The sequence below is a fragment of the Stegodyphus dumicola genome, chromosome 6 (genome assembly GCF_044657685.1).
Source record: "Stegodyphus dumicola isolate Sdum_Otavi_A_Nest chromosome 6, ASM4465768v1".
NCBI lineage: Eukaryota > Metazoa > Arthropoda > Arachnida > Araneae > Eresidae > Stegodyphus > Stegodyphus dumicola.
In genome coordinates, this window is record NC_140773.1 from 54,727,963 (window position 1) to 54,743,839 (window position 15,877).

Sequence of the window (15,877 nt, forward strand, 5' to 3'; positions counted from 1 at the left end):
TTAAGCATAATTATTTTTTAATGCATGTTAATGTACACTTGTGTCCCTGTAACTAGAATGAATATATTTCAAGACTTAATTGGGGTTGCATAAAGCTGAAGATATTAGTTAATGTTATATAAAGTAGAATATTTGTGTAGCATATGTAATGAAAATTAATTGATGAATTATACATATATAGTATGGAGGTTGATTGAAACATAATGCTTCTATGAACTTACCTCCCAAATCCATTTTTACAATTCATGTTATACATGTCCTCTGTGTAATGCGCTATTCACTTTTTGACATCGTCTCCATCTCTTTCCAAGCAATTGTACCAGTACATGACTAGTTGGGCAAATTTGTACTAGAAGAATTCTGGTAGTAATTGTCAACAGCAGGTTTGAATGGTAACTTTTATCATCATCAGAATAGGGATGTCATCGGAATAATCAGAATGAAAGGGATGTCCCTTAAGGTGCTCTTTCATCTTTGAGAAGAGGTGAAAGTCACTAGGCTCAAGGTTGGGGCTCTATGGTGGGTGCATTATAACCTTCTAGAATTGCAGGCATCGCAAACTGTCTTATGTTTCAACTCTTTAGACAGGTGTTGTCATGTTATAGGATAAGATAGAAATTATTCTGAACATGGCACAGCCATGGGAAGATAGATATTCCCCAACACTGATACATAGCATTGGGGGTTTATTGTGGTTCTCTGTTCCAAGAAGTCAGTGACTTGGAAATGTTTAAAAAAAAAAGTCATGTAAGTTGTGGTACGCTTTGAACTTCTTGGTGCGTGACAGTACTCCAATGATTTTTTGTTCTTGGGGTCAAAATGATGCACTCACAATTGACCCCCCATGAGAATGTGCTGAAGAAAAATATGCTCTTATGCCTGTATTGAGCCAACAGATTCTGGCAGACTTGCTGTCTCTATATTTTGTACTCTTGTGTTTGCATCCATGGTATGTAATGCATGCACATACACCTTATAATAACTCCAGCATACCATGTTGGTTACCATAAAGTGCACTTCTTTTTAGGAAATGTTCAACTCTGTGGTGATCTATCACTGTTTGATTCCATGGTTATCACAAATCATTTCATTGAAATGCCTCAGCTGTCAGATCTCTTGGTTGGTCATCATCTTCTTCAGTTCACTGTACACAAGTGACACTTTGAAACAAAGCAAATATAATCACATTATATAGAAGACATATAGCTTCCAGGTGCAGTAAGATTTTGCAGATATGAAATAAAAAGTAATGGCCCTGGAGGCATTAATTTTCAATTGAACTTCATTATTTACCAATATATATTAGTGTGTACTGTGCACTACTCTGCATTATATACCATACTATTAAATAAAAATTTGCAAAATATGTGATACCTTAGATGTACCCTTTATCTCTTATACCCATGATAGTAAAGAATTCTGATATTTTAATGTAATCTGTAAAAAATTGTGTGAGAAATGAAGAAATAGCATCCCTATACAACACAGCATAATATGATGTTTCAAGGGGTGAGGGAAATAAGCTTAATTTGTTCTTCTGTCACCAATAATATACAGTATTTTCTAGGTATTAATAGCATAATTATCCTTATTTTTGGAGACCATTATTGTCATATAAACATGAAAGTTGCAATAATAGGACAGTACTAAGCATAGGAAGATTCTAGAAGCAGAATGGGAACAAATTTAAAATAAACAAGGATAAGCAAAATATTATCTGACCACTCTAGCTATGATTTATGTTTAGAATTTACTAATTTTCTCTTAGTTTGTCATACATTCCCCCCCCACCTAACTTTTGACATCTAGGGGGAACATTATGCAATTTAAAAATTTTCAGTGTTATCACTATAAACATACTTCAATATTTATGTTTTCTTCCCAAACTTGCCTAAGAGTAGTGCCTAGATTTTTCAGCCATTGCAAATGAAAATGTACCTAGCTTCAAATATCGCAGAATGTAAATGTCTAGATTTGCTTTCCAGCACAGAGAGATAAGGCTGTAACTCATTTGAAGAATCTCAGTGAATCTGTCATGCACACTCCTATAAACCCATTTCTTGAAGTCCTGGGTGACTGCATATACCTGATTAGCATGTTTAAAACATGAAACTCATTTGTCATATTAATTTTCAGTTATTTATATTTATAAATTAGTCACTTTTTACAGTTAAAAACAATTTTATAATTTCATATTAAAGCTTCATATGTGTTTAAAATTTATTTTAACTTAATCATTTGTTGACTATTATGCACCTAAAAGTCAGACTTCCGGTTTTTAAGGAAAGTGGAATGGGAATGGGAAACTCAGTGATGAAGATTAAACTTTGTGTTCTTTTATTTAATCTCTCCCATTTTATTATGTCAGTAGTTATATTTATGCACACCAGTTTGATTACATAATTTTTCTCTTCATGAAGGTGCGTATGTTTTCACACAAGTGGGTTATGTATGTTCAGTGGATGTCAGGACATAATGAAAGTTTATGGCTGGGAACCAAGTTGTACTTATGATTCTGTTCTGACTGGCTGGGGAAAAGTTTATGATATGACAATGTCTCAAAACCAGCTGGTAAGTAATTGATGTTAATAATTTTCTTTCTGTCGTTTGGTTTCCAGGTAATAAAGTTAAAATAAAAACTATTAAGCATTTTATTTATTTATTTATTTTTAATTAAAAGCAAGATTAAAAAACCAGGATTTGTACAGCAGTTTTATTTCCTGCCTTGAATTTGATTTCTCCAGTTTGATTCCTGCCTATGTTTAGCTTATAATTAGTGCAATTTTTCTCATATAAATAGAATTTTGTCTTCATTGCTACCTTGAATAAAGTCTGAAATATGATTTCTGTATCATATGTTGCAGTGGCAGTAACTTGTGTTAGAACTTGTAACCAAAACTGAATTTCTTGAGACTTAGTATACATGCACTATACTGCAAAGTAGAATGACTTTACAAACTAAACATTTCTTTCCAGAGCTTACATTTATAGCAGTCAACCAAGTTTGTTCACATGTATATATGCATTATAGATTAATGTTGCATTACGTATAATGAGTGTTATAAAATAAAAAGAATCTGCATTCGACGCAGTAATTTTTGTGAAATGCTTGATATTTCTTTTGTTTTTCATCCTCTTTCTCTCTCTCTCTCTCTCTTTTTTTTTTTTTTTTTTTTTTTTTTTTTTTTTTTTTAATGTCTTAGTATGTTTTCATGGTTTCATTTATATTCATGTTATGCTATTGTGCTTGCATTCATTTTGATAAGAAAATAATAAAATTTACATAACAATTGTAGTTCTACCACTGTTTGCTTACTGCACATACTTTTTCAGATTGCAGGTAGTTTCTCCATGAATAGTGTCTCAGTATATGTTGTTCAACTGGATACTTTGAAGCCATTCTCAAAAGTAGATAACAGTAATGTGGCATATATTCCAAATCAGTGCCTAAATCCGATGCCTGGGTAAGATTACAGCTGTTTATAAAATTGCTTAAAAATAATTTTGTAAAAAAATTATTATGAGTCCCCCCCACCAGAAAATTAGCTGTGTTGTGAAAAATTAAGTGCATTCCTTTGAAATATTGCAAAGTCTACAGATACATTTAGAATTTTACATTTTGTTTTATGAGCCAAGATAAGAAGTGTATTTTTGTTATGACTTTTATTATTACTATTAATGTCACTGTGTTTACTTCCTTATCTTTTTCCATTGCTTATTTCCGTTCTTAGCACTTTTATGCATGATTTAGAAATCTTTTATTTGTTTGCAAAACCTTTTAAACTTTAATATTGAATTCTGGAAGTGTACTTTTCAAAAAAAACCAGTTCCTGGAATTTCTAAGATTGATATTCTTTGATCATGTGTTTCAAAGCCATTCATTCAGTCTTTAAAATCTTAGCCAAGGCAATTTATTCTCTCCATTTGCGGAGATAAAATAAATATGCATTGTAAAAGCAGCAAACCTTGGAATTTCCATCCTCTATTGCTAAAAGGGATAATATAAGAAATTTTTATGCTTCATAGTATTGGACATAGTCGTCTTGTCAAAAATGTAAATTAGGTTTAATTATCCTTTGTCATTGTGTTGTCTGTTCATTTTTAGCCTTTCATGACTGCAGGATTCTATGAGCACTGAAGATGCATTATGCAATGGTCTGTTTCTGTCATTCCTTGAGTAATTTATCATTCCAGACTTTTACTTGATACTGAGAATATTCAGATTAAAGTTACAAAAACTTAAGCTAAAGAAGCTTAAGAAGAAATTTTGTTTTTATCTGTTGTTTAGTGAAAGTTGCAATGTCCATTGACAAAAGCAAATACAAAAGGCAAAAGCAAATATGATATACAGTAGCAATTTTAAAAAATTACTAGAGGCATTCATTAACAACAATATTAGTACATGTATTCATATGCACTTTTTTAATTGTGTAAACTCATTCCCGCTCCTCTCCCTTCAAAATTGGTATGTACCATGTTGTTTTATTAATTTTAAAGTTTATGAAGTTGAAGAGGAATTTGTGCAAGTAAATGGAATATTTGTTATTCTTACTATTATTTTTTATATTATTCCTTCTGTTGTTATTGTTAGTATAACTATTACATTATTATTGTGTTGCATTTTTCATTCAGTATATATTGTTTGTATTCCTTTTAACAGATTCACGTTCCTCAGAATATGTGCATTTACTGTTACCAGCTTGTTGAGAACTGTGCATTGCGATAGTAGTTTTTTTTATAGGAGGGGAAAAGTCAAAATATTTGAAATGATTTTGAGGTAAATCATGAAATTTTGAGGCCTAGGATTTGCATCCATATCTTTGTGAAATTAGTGGTTACCCTCCTTTCAGAAAAACGTTTTGATAAGCAGCAGCAACTAGCATGTTTATAAATATGTATTCTGTACATTTAAATTGACCACTAAAGTTATATACGATCAAATTCCAATAATGTTACAAGACAAGTTATAAGATTTAAGTGGCTTGTATATTGATGCACTATAACACATACACATAGTTTTTTCAATGTGTATACGTTTTTCTATAATACATATTTAGATGTAGTAAAGATATCTCAGTAATTGTAAAATTATTTAAATGTGAAAAGTAATCTGGCAGTTATAATAAGATATCAAAAAATTAGAAATTAATGCATATATTTGATATTTTCAAAATTAAGTTTCTTGTATACTGGCAAAAATGTACACTAGCAATCTAGCAAAAATTGAGGCATAATTCTCTTTGCTGTTAGCGCTGCCTCTCTCTGTGGCATAGGTTTTGGGATCTGCTTATGAAGACTTGTATTGAAACTGCATTTATTAGCCAAATTTGTGTAATTACTTATTTTAATCTTTCATAAGCTTTCATTCGTTAAGATGATATTTGCGTCATTAAAGAAAGTAAGAAAGCAAAATACTTTTAATTATAAACTAATAAATACCGACTAATATATACGAAAAAAGTCTCATGATGAGAGAAATGTGGTGTGTGTGGTGTATTTAATTATGGCAAAGCACACTAGGGCTATCTGCCTAAGAGGAGGGATGCCTTCGTGGAGGACTTTCTAAGGGGAACTGGCTCGTATACACGTTACACATGGGGAAAACCACGAAAACACCCATGCAGCCAGCCCGTTCGCGGGATTCAAACCTCGGACCGAACTACCAGTGTTCAGCGACTTTACCGCTCGGTCGCTGGTGAGCCTGAGAGAAATGTGATCATGCCACTCAGGGTTAAAGTTACTAAGCATGAAAAATAATCTGGCACTTTAAGCTGAAATTCAAAAATGTGATAGTCATAGATTTATTTGGCATTCCTGAGAAAGTTTGAAATTTGCAAAATTTTAGAAAATGTCTTAGAATTGAAACTATAGAAAAAATTTGCATTAGGATAAAATTATTACGATATCAATATTCCATTAATTATAAGCATAGTAGTTGTGTTTCATACAAAATATGCATACAACTTTTATAGAATTAAATGTATTGAAATATTTCTGTAAGAAATCTGTATTTGTGTTTTTAGTTTGAAACTTTTATTGTAATGCTGTTTAATCAATTAATGGACTGCTTTTACTGTTGAGGTACTAGGTTTTTGGGTATTAGGATATATAGATGAATGTAGATGCTAATCACATGAACAAAAACTGCATTGATTGCTGTTTTGCTGCATTTCAGAATTAGTGTTTTTACCCGAAAGCATGTACATTGTTATCTTGCTGTTTTATAGTATAGTATAATTTTGTTATATTATTTATTATTTTAAATTTTGTTTCATTAATTTTAGTACTCATCTGCGAAAAAATTTTGAAAAGGAATCAGGGAACAGGAAACTAACGTAAGTATATATATTTATTATCTTATGCATTTTTTTCTTAATTATTCTTTGTTCTATAAATTTTGCAGTATTTACATCAAACCATTTTTTATTCATGTTTTGATATTTATGAGTGTGAAATAAGTCAATAATTCTAAATTTTAATGTGACAGTTTATGATCTCATGCAATACTGCATTTTTCAAATGTGTTAGGGGTATTTTTTACAGGTCTTTGGATATGAAAATTGTTGATAGTGCCAATCAGGATTATGATGTTGAAAATGATAATTTCAATTATGATGATATTGAAGTGATTGATGGAGAACAAGTGTTCGTTCCAAAAAGTGAATGTATGAACCTTTTATTTATTATGTATCCATATAGATTTTTCCCCTGTTCATTTATAGAGTCAGTTATAGACCTCATTATCTTTAATAGTTTTTTTAGTTCTAGTTTTCATTTAATAAATTTACTTTTCCTGTATTTCTCAGACCTATTTAATATTACTTAAATGTTTAAATTATTAATGTTTTAAATTCTTATAATTTTTTTCATTCCTTTTGTTAGTGTGTCGTACCCCACCTAAGAGTGATCCCTTCCCAATCCCCTTGGATGGTATGAATTTTGTTCCTTTAGCTTTTTCCCATTTTGATTTATTAGTGAAATTTTATAGATTTGATTTAGTAGAAAACTGAGGTGTGTGTTTTGGCTATTGCTGTCTCGTTTTGAAAGTTAAGTCATATCAAACTCAGACTGCATGTGAGCCAAATGCATGATCTGGAAACAGCCCCATTTTTTTACAAAACAAAATTTTATACCTCCCCAAAATTTTAATAACCTTAATTTAACTTGTTAAATATTTATCAGATAATATTGCAGGGAGAAAACATTAATTTTTACTTATTTTCTACCTGAAATATAAAAGTTTGGTACCTGTAAGATATTTTTTTTTTCTGTAGGTTGCACTTTGTAATTTAAATATATTTACAACTAAACATTTCATTATTTGAGTGGCATTTCTTTGAAATAATTCTAATGCACTTCGATTCTGCGAAAGTTTGTAGTCTTGGAGAGAAATTGCTAGACATTATCTTTTTTGTGGATTGTAAATGTCCATCAGTCAACTGGGTTCTTTTCTTTTTAATTTTCAACTTTGGAATAAAGCTAGCTGTTCACATATAAAGGTATTCTCAAACAAAGTGATTATTCTTAGTTCAAAAATTCGTAACTGAGCTTTTTTATTTTTTAACAAGTACAAATAAATGTTAAATCTTTATCTTCATATCCTTGAATAAGATTTATATCACATTGTAAATTAATTAGCTTCATTTATAGAATTTTTGGCAGATTACTCACATTTGATATTAACAGAAAGGAAAATGATGTAAGCTCTTAACTTCAAATTACTGAAATCGTGAAAAATTTATAATACTGTATTTGTAACAAATGCATAATTGAAATGTCTTTGTACATCATATAAAATTACTATGGGGGTGCATGTAGCTAGAATGTCATCAATTTGAGACCCCACCGTAACTTGTGTAAACCACTTGTGTAAGTTAACTTTTTTGTACAATGGGAAATTAGAGCACAAGTTTAAAATATAAATTTCTTTTCACTGTCTGTATTTAAAAATTTAAATGTCGGTACATACTTAAGTATGATTAGGGCATAATTTAGCATTGTGTAGTGATCTTAATCATAATTTGTTTTAACCTATTTCTTTTTACTAGAATATAAGAATTATTTTGTGATCATAGTTTTTAAGCATAGTTATTAATAAAGGATTTTTAAATTTTAAATTTTATGACTTTGTTGAAGTTTCTGTGTTACATTATTATTTATTTCATAAAACTTTCTTTTCAAAATATGTTGTAACTGTTTTGTTTTGATATTATTTGTGTTAAATAGTAAAAGTACTATTTAGTTTCAAATCTTGAGCCTGTGGTTAATTTACAAACAAATTACTTTTGTGTTGAACTCGATTGTTACAAAGCTTACACTTCTTAGCTTGCACTCTTTTAATTTCTTTAATTTAAAATTACAAAATTTAACTTTCTAAAAATGTGTTTGAAAAAAGAAGAGAAAGTTAAAAAAAATTTAAGTATCTAAATTATTTTAGGTTATTTCAGTCAGGTTCAGGTTTTTCAAGTTATTAAAGTCAAATTTTTCTCCAGTTGATTAGAAATTTGAAAACCTGAATGTTTTCAGATTATTTTGAAAAGGTCTGTGTGTATCTATAGGTGATTAGTGATTTAAAAACCTCATTTAGTTTTTAGATTATTTAAAGAAATTTATGATTTGTTGGTAAATCATTGATCTAAAAATTTATCAGATAGTATTATCAAATAAATTTGATGGTTATATGTCAGCATGTTTACTGAAAAGTATTTTCAATTTATATTAAAAGCTTTTTTTAAAAGAACATAAAAAAATATTGCATTAAATATGTAAAAAGTGTTTATGTTGTTCAGGTGTATAATCCGTAATATATACATCATGCTTGCATAATATATACATGTACACAAATTTATTATGTCTGAATGCCTGTTTCCTACAAGTCTTGTTTTAATGAAATCAGATCTACAAAAAGAAGCTAGTATTTACTGTTGATGCAGTTTGTTGACTGTTATGATTTTATCAAGCCAAAATTTTAATTAAAAAATATATTTTTATTAAACATTGTTATAGAACTGATATTTGTCAAAGAAAATTTTCAGTGTTTACTATTATTATTATTTCAGAACTAATTTTAGCATTTAGCTTCCTAGCTTGAAGTACATAGAAAAATAATTAAATATGTATTTGTTAAATTTGATTAGCTTGAATATGAAAGACAATTTTGAAATTTCAATTACATTACAAGTACTGAGAATACATAATAATATTTAGTTCTGTGCAAATTGACCTTCATGCATGTGATGCAATGAATAATTATTTTACAAACATACATATTGTCATATATCTTTTCTTTTCCATAAATTTGTATTAAATTTAGCATATTAATTTTTTAATCTTAATTTTTATATGTACCTCTATAAAATGATGTATCATATGAAGATAGCTTAAAATGAAGCATGTTTATCAAGTTTTAATATCTAATATATTATATTCTTTTATGTATTTTTTTTAAACTTCTGAGTGGCTTGACATGCTTTTATGCAGTCATCAAGTTTGTTGTTACTTGGTGCATATTACCTTTTCATTTGAATTTTTTAAATTTTATTTTTGCTTATGATATAGCCATCATTTTGATAAATCGAAGGTTATGAAAACATTGAATAAAATAATTAATTACATAAATCTAATTAATAAACGCTGTTTAAATATATCTCTTTATGATAGAATCCAAAAAGCATATCACTCAGAGAGTTAATTGCAGTTTATTATTATATTTCTTCTTACCTGAAATTAAATGAATATTTTCTCAATTGCAGTATCTGAACCTGTAAAAGGGGACTTCTTTATTAAAAGTGTTGAAAAAGAGACTAAATCTATATCTGTACAGTCAACATATACTGTCACTGAAATACCTGAAAAACTATCTAAATCTCCTGTTTCATCTCCAATTAAGAGTGGATCTCCATTAAGAAGCCATTGTGTTCCAACTACTATCTCTTCCCCTTCTACAAATATAAGATCTCCTATGTATACTCCATTTAGTAATGTTCCTGATACATTTAGTTCAAAGCCTACATTTGGTGGTGACAGAAATGTGCAAGGAATTAAGAAACCTTGTGAAAGAGCAACTGCAATCAGGTGGTCTGGTTATCCCCCAGAAGCTGTGTCTATTGTACGGCCTACTACATTTGTGCCTGACAAAGATACCTTCATGCAGAGAGTAGTAATGTATCCAGATCATATGAAAGCAAAACCTGTTTCTGTTGCACCTGACTATGTCCCAGAGCAAAGGGATAAGCCTGTTGGTTTAGATGTGGATGATTTTTTGCCAGTAAGTGAAACATTATTTCATTAAAAGTATTGTATGTATTAAGGAATTGAAGAATTGATATTGGTTATTAACTCTGCAGTTCGCCAGGCCATCTATGTATGTCCTAGAATTTTTGTAACACCTTTAAGTTAGTACACAATACTTGCATGTTAAAATGTGTCCAAGAAATTAAAACAGTATTTTAAAAGGGAAAAAAAATCCAGGTTTAAAGTACCAGTGGTATTTTAGCATTATTATAAAAGAAAAAAAAATTACCTCCTTCCATAGCAGTTTTGGAGCCTGTCCTATGGCTGGTTGGAGGGTTACACAGCAATATAATTTTAAAGATGCAAATTTGTGTTCAGTCTGTTTTTGATTAGGAACAGCATATTTTTTTAACTTAATCTTTATTGTTTTAAGGTTTCATTGTTTAATAAGGTAAAAAAATTATCTCTCTCTTTTTTTCTTTTTTAATTTTATTAATTGCTTGTGTGACCAACCATCTACAAATGCTTATTTATAAAAAAAGAAAAAGTATACAATAGTTTTAAGATGCCCTGCTAGTAATTAATAATAACAGAAATGAAATACTGGATTTATTAAATTGCTTAGTTTGTTAATCAGTAACAGAGAGATTAAAAGAAAAGTTAAGCATCTTATTCTGTATGAAATGACAGCACACTGGTGCTTAGAAGATAATGTTTTATTTTGGGCAGTGGCAGAACATTTCTGTGAAAAGGTAGAGTTTTGTGATTAAATTTGAAATATGGAATATCTTACACATTGTCGAGTGCAGCGCATTGCTTTTAAATCATCGAGTTTGTTCATTAAAATGTCATTAAATTAACACAAGATGTGAAATGAGAAACAAATTCAAAATCCAAGCTTCAAAGTGACATGTTCTGGTGAAAGACTATGTGTGTTCAAAATTTGGTAGCAGTAGGTATTGCCTTTTTCCCACAATGTGAGGAATATTCATACATACAGATTCTTCTTTATTTAAGCACAGAGATTGATTTAAAACAAAAAAACAATTCATTTTAAACATATTTTCACTTTGAGTTCGATATTTATATATATATTGTTTTTCATTTTATATATATAGAAAGAAAAATTTACTTTTATCTAATCATTTTTTCACATAATTCTAATTTAGTACTTTCAGAAAAGTTTGATTTTATTATGTAAAAAACTGATAGTTTTATTATTTTAGAAATCAATGCAACAGTTTCTTGGAATTAGTCAGTCTGTTCAGCCAGAAGTTACTGAAGCTGAAGCAATGAATGTTATTTGCCGGGAACATCAACCTCTTCTAATGGTTTTTGAGAGTAGGCTAAAAAAAATTCAAATTATCATTGCTGTCATGAAATCTAAAGGCATTAAGGTAAGGATTATATACATGAATTAATGCTTAAAATTTTCTTTTAGTAAAATTATTAACAGTTGTTTAATTTTTGTGCAGATTATAAAGTAAGTAATAAAAACAAAAATCATATTAATTTAAAAAAATTGTCATTACTAAATTTGATTTGAGTTATTGTCTTTATACCTTTTAATTATTAATGCATAATAAAAGATGAAATATCTAGAAAGCTCTGGAAATGCTGAATTCTTTGAGCTAAAGTTCCAAATAATTTAACATGTCAAAAGCACACAGTTCACAGTAGAAAAGACAGGCGAACGAAAGAAAAATATTTCCTGTTCAAGATTATAAAAGAGTCTCTCTCTCTCTCTCTCTCTTTTTTTTTTTTTTTTTTTTTTGTTTTGTTTTGTTTTGTGTGTGTCAGTTTGAATTGGAAACACTTACATTTAAATTTTGCAAGATTTTGAAAGAAAAAGGGCAATTCATATATAAACGAAGTAAAAGATCATATTTCATTATGAATTTCCATCGACCACAAAAATTGCTAAAAATCTTGCCAAACTTGCATTAGTCATTCTGGCAGAAGTTTGAAGGAGCAGGTCACTCTTTAGTTAGGTAACCAATATATACACGATTTGGAATATAACATATAAGAAACTTCAATCGCTTCTCATAATTTTTTACATTGTGCAGCCAATGTTTATCCATTTTCACATAAGTTGCAATTTTTTTTATCTCAGAATTCTGTAATTTTGAAAATGCAATTGAAGAAAAAATAAATAGCAGTTAACTTATATTGTTTTTTATAAAAATTAAATTAAAATAAAAATTAAACCAACTTATCCAGAATTAATCAGATTTGCATGAAGCCAAGTCAAAGATCTTATGATTGGGTTGTGACAAATGTTTATCTGTTTATTGGTGCTAAATCACAGTGCTTGGCAACAGTCTTCCTTTAATTCGAGTCATAGCTCTATCATACATTATGACAGTGTTACAAACCACTTATTTGCTTAATTTTTCATATTAAAAGTATTTCTCAAATTCAAAAATATTTTGGTTATTTGAGTTTTCTTGGTAGTTTAATGTCAGATAGTGAGGCTTTTACTGTTATTAAGTATTGGGTAGTTATTTATGTATTAGTAGATTAAGGTAAAATATGAGTAATGAATCTTTACAATCTTGATCTTTAAATTAATTGATATTATTATTGTGTATAGCATCCCTATATTATAGTGTAATACCTAATTATATGCTGGAATCTGATGCCTGTGTGTAACATACCAGATTTCTTATATGGAGTGTAAAATTATCCAGTAAAATCTCAGTTCACAAATTTAATTCATTCCTGAATGCCATTCGTCATCCAAAAATTTCTTAACCACAAGCTGCTTTTCCTATATTCCTATACTATTAATGTAAAATAGATTAATTCATTCTTGAACCACTGCTGATTATTTATTTGAGCTTAACAACTGTACTTTGTATATAAATTCATAACACAGAATCATGAAAGCAATTAAAACCAGTATATACCCTCATATAACACGGTAGATAAGTTCTTAGAAAATCCCATGTTGTGTGAAACCGTGTTGTATGAGACTCAGAGGCAGTATAAAAAGGGGGGTTATGTTCGAAAAACGTATTAAAAACAGATATATTTTTTTAAATTATACATGAACAACTTAAATTTTATTAAAAATATATATGTTTGTATAGCACAAAACAAAAAATATTACATATTTTAATTTAATGCAACTTTAGTTTAATAAATTTCTTCGTTGTCATTGCTCAGTATAATCAACTGAGAATGTCATTTCAGTGGAGTGAGATTGCTTTCCCTTTCAGAATTTCTTTCTTCATTTAAAGTTCTGGCATTTTCTTCCTTCTATAAAAATTTTGTAAAACCTTCTCCTCCGATTGATTTAGCACGTTCTAATATGCCACCAATTTCATTTTCTGAAGATTCATGCCTGTTTTCTATTTCAACTGAAGAGGGCTATATCTTCTTCTAGCATGCATTTAATGTTGATGCTTTCAGTTCTTTCAGCAACAAAGATATGATGTCAATTCAGTTCTTGATTGAAAATATCTTCCATGCTTCCATTACATTAATCAATTTTGAATTGGTTGCATCTAAAAATCTACTCTAATGCTATTCTTATGTAATATGTTTTAAAGGTATAAATAATACCTTGATCCAATGGTTAGAGTAACAAGTAGTGTTAGGTTAGGTAGGAATAGTATTTTGACATTGGGAGGATTTAAATCTTGGGGGTGACATGGAGCATTATCTAATAGTAATAAGTGCCTTGAAGTTCAAATTCAATGAGCATTCATTTCACTAAAAATTTGCATCTTGTGATTGCCTAAGTTTTAAAATATTTTTAAAATGAAACATGGGCTTGGTCATTTGAAATGCATGCGCTGTAGCCTGGTGCTGCTTTATCAGGGTGATATCTTTGCATAAAAAATCCTTGCATCATATTCCATTTTGCAGATACTTTGAGGTCTAAGAACTAGGATCTTCCCTTCTTCCTTCCTTTGCTTCTGAAGACATTTCTTTTATGGTAGTCTTTTCTGTTATTGTCTTGCTTCTGAAATTGCCGCATTTCTTTCTCTTTTGTTTATTATTCTAATAGTTCTTTCACATGTTCAATGTTAACTTTCAAGCCCCAGACTAGAGACCCAATATTTTAGATTACAAAATATCCTAACTTTCAAAGTTCTCAGCCTATAATATACTCTTGCCATCATTTCCTCGAGGCCAAATTCATGATCCTGTAAAACAGTGGCTGCCAGGGTTTGTTATGAGAGTTAGGGAATGGAACTGATGTTTCAAGAAAACCCTGAGTATTAATTCAATAGCACAGATTACCTCAAAATACCTTTGAAGATCATTTGTTTCTGTCTTGAATGTTTCTAATTCAAGACACCATTCTTCATGCAAGCTGCAAGGCATTTTGTGGTCAAATAATGTGTTCACGAAGTGAATTGTTTGTGATCTGAAGTTCCACTGTACTGAGAGTATTGCATATGTAGATTTATTTTTGTGTGTAATCAAATGGAACTTTTGTTTTTTAATAAAAAAAAATTTATGAAAGTTTTATATACAGGTTATTAAGAAAATTAAAAACATTTTGAATTTTATTTTTTCTGTCTTATAAAAACAAATTCAGTATTTCTGTTAACAGAAAACAATATAATGCAAAGAAAGTAATGTTATATCCACATAGAAGTGATTTGTTTTTCCACAAATCACTATTGCTTATAGTCCATGCAAGTGTTATTGTAATCTATGTAGTATTAAAGGGATATATGTAAATCCTTATTAATTGCATTCTATAAAAACATTGATTTTTTTTAGTATAAAGGAAGTATTGCTGCATGTACACAGAAGTGACATAAAATTACATTTTATGGACCTTTTGTACAATTTAATGCTTCGTGGTGTTCTGATATTCTGTAGTTAAACCTTCTATTTTAATATTTAATCACCCATCATTAAATTTGATCATTAAATTTAGCGATCAACTGTTCAATTCAAGGACAGGTTGGAAGCAGCTTTATACGAAATAATCACTAACCTTAAAAATAGAATGGCTGATGCATTTGCATTTATGCTTGCTATGATGCAAGCAAATAATCAAAGCTCATGAAGTATTCTTAATTTTTTCAGACTATATCTTTCATAATAACAATTTCTAATTTTCAAATATGTTACTGCTTAAGATTGTAGCATATTTGAGCAACCGCTTATCTCTAATGAAAAAAATCCGATATTGACACCACATGGCTTCTTACAGCCTATTAAGTTATACACATTTGTTGCTGCTCTTCATTTAAACTTACATCCTCAAATTATTTTAACTTAATTAAACCATCCCTCAGTTGATCCATCAGTTGAAAATTATGTAAAAAATTGCATATTTTAAATATCCCAATCATTTTTTGCCATACAGGGGTCAGGCTTCTAATTTTATTTTTTTATAACGAGTATAAAACTTTCCCATATATAAGTACAAAAATCAGAGACTGCATTAAAAGTTAGATTTCATTATTTGTTGCAATTTTTTTTTAAACTGCCATTTTCTAAACATGAATATTTTCGTCATTTAAAACCTTCTGTAATTGGAAGTGTATGACTACGACCAACGATTATGAAAATAAATGCCACTTAAGGAGGTGTGTATGTGTATATATGTATATATATAATACTATATATATTGTATTATAAAAATCTTTTTAAACAAAAAGATTTTAAAATT

At 29.2% G+C, this 15,877-nt stretch overlaps 1 protein-coding gene across 2 annotated transcripts in view; it reads left to right on the top strand.

The window, feature by feature from the left end:
- The window catches only part of LOC118199897 (katanin p80 WD40 repeat-containing subunit B1-like), a 162,054-nt gene that overhangs the window by 125,518 nt on the left and 20,659 nt on the right, over window positions 1–15,877 (top strand). The window contains exons 9-15 of one of the 2 annotated variants that reach the window (XM_035371764.2): window positions 2,421–2,571; window positions 3,334–3,464; window positions 6,285–6,335; window positions 6,544–6,665; window positions 6,883–6,930; window positions 9,753–10,267; window positions 11,460–11,630. In XM_035371764.2, the coding sequence (XP_035227655.2) occupies window positions 2,421–2,571; window positions 3,334–3,464; window positions 6,285–6,335; window positions 6,544–6,665; window positions 6,883–6,930; window positions 9,753–10,267; window positions 11,460–11,630 (1,189 nt within the window). The remainder of the gene's footprint in view (window positions 1–2,420; window positions 2,572–3,333; window positions 3,465–6,284; window positions 6,336–6,543; window positions 6,666–6,882; window positions 6,931–9,752; window positions 10,268–11,459; window positions 11,631–15,877) is intronic. The other variant, XM_085818324.1, reaches the window with a different exon arrangement.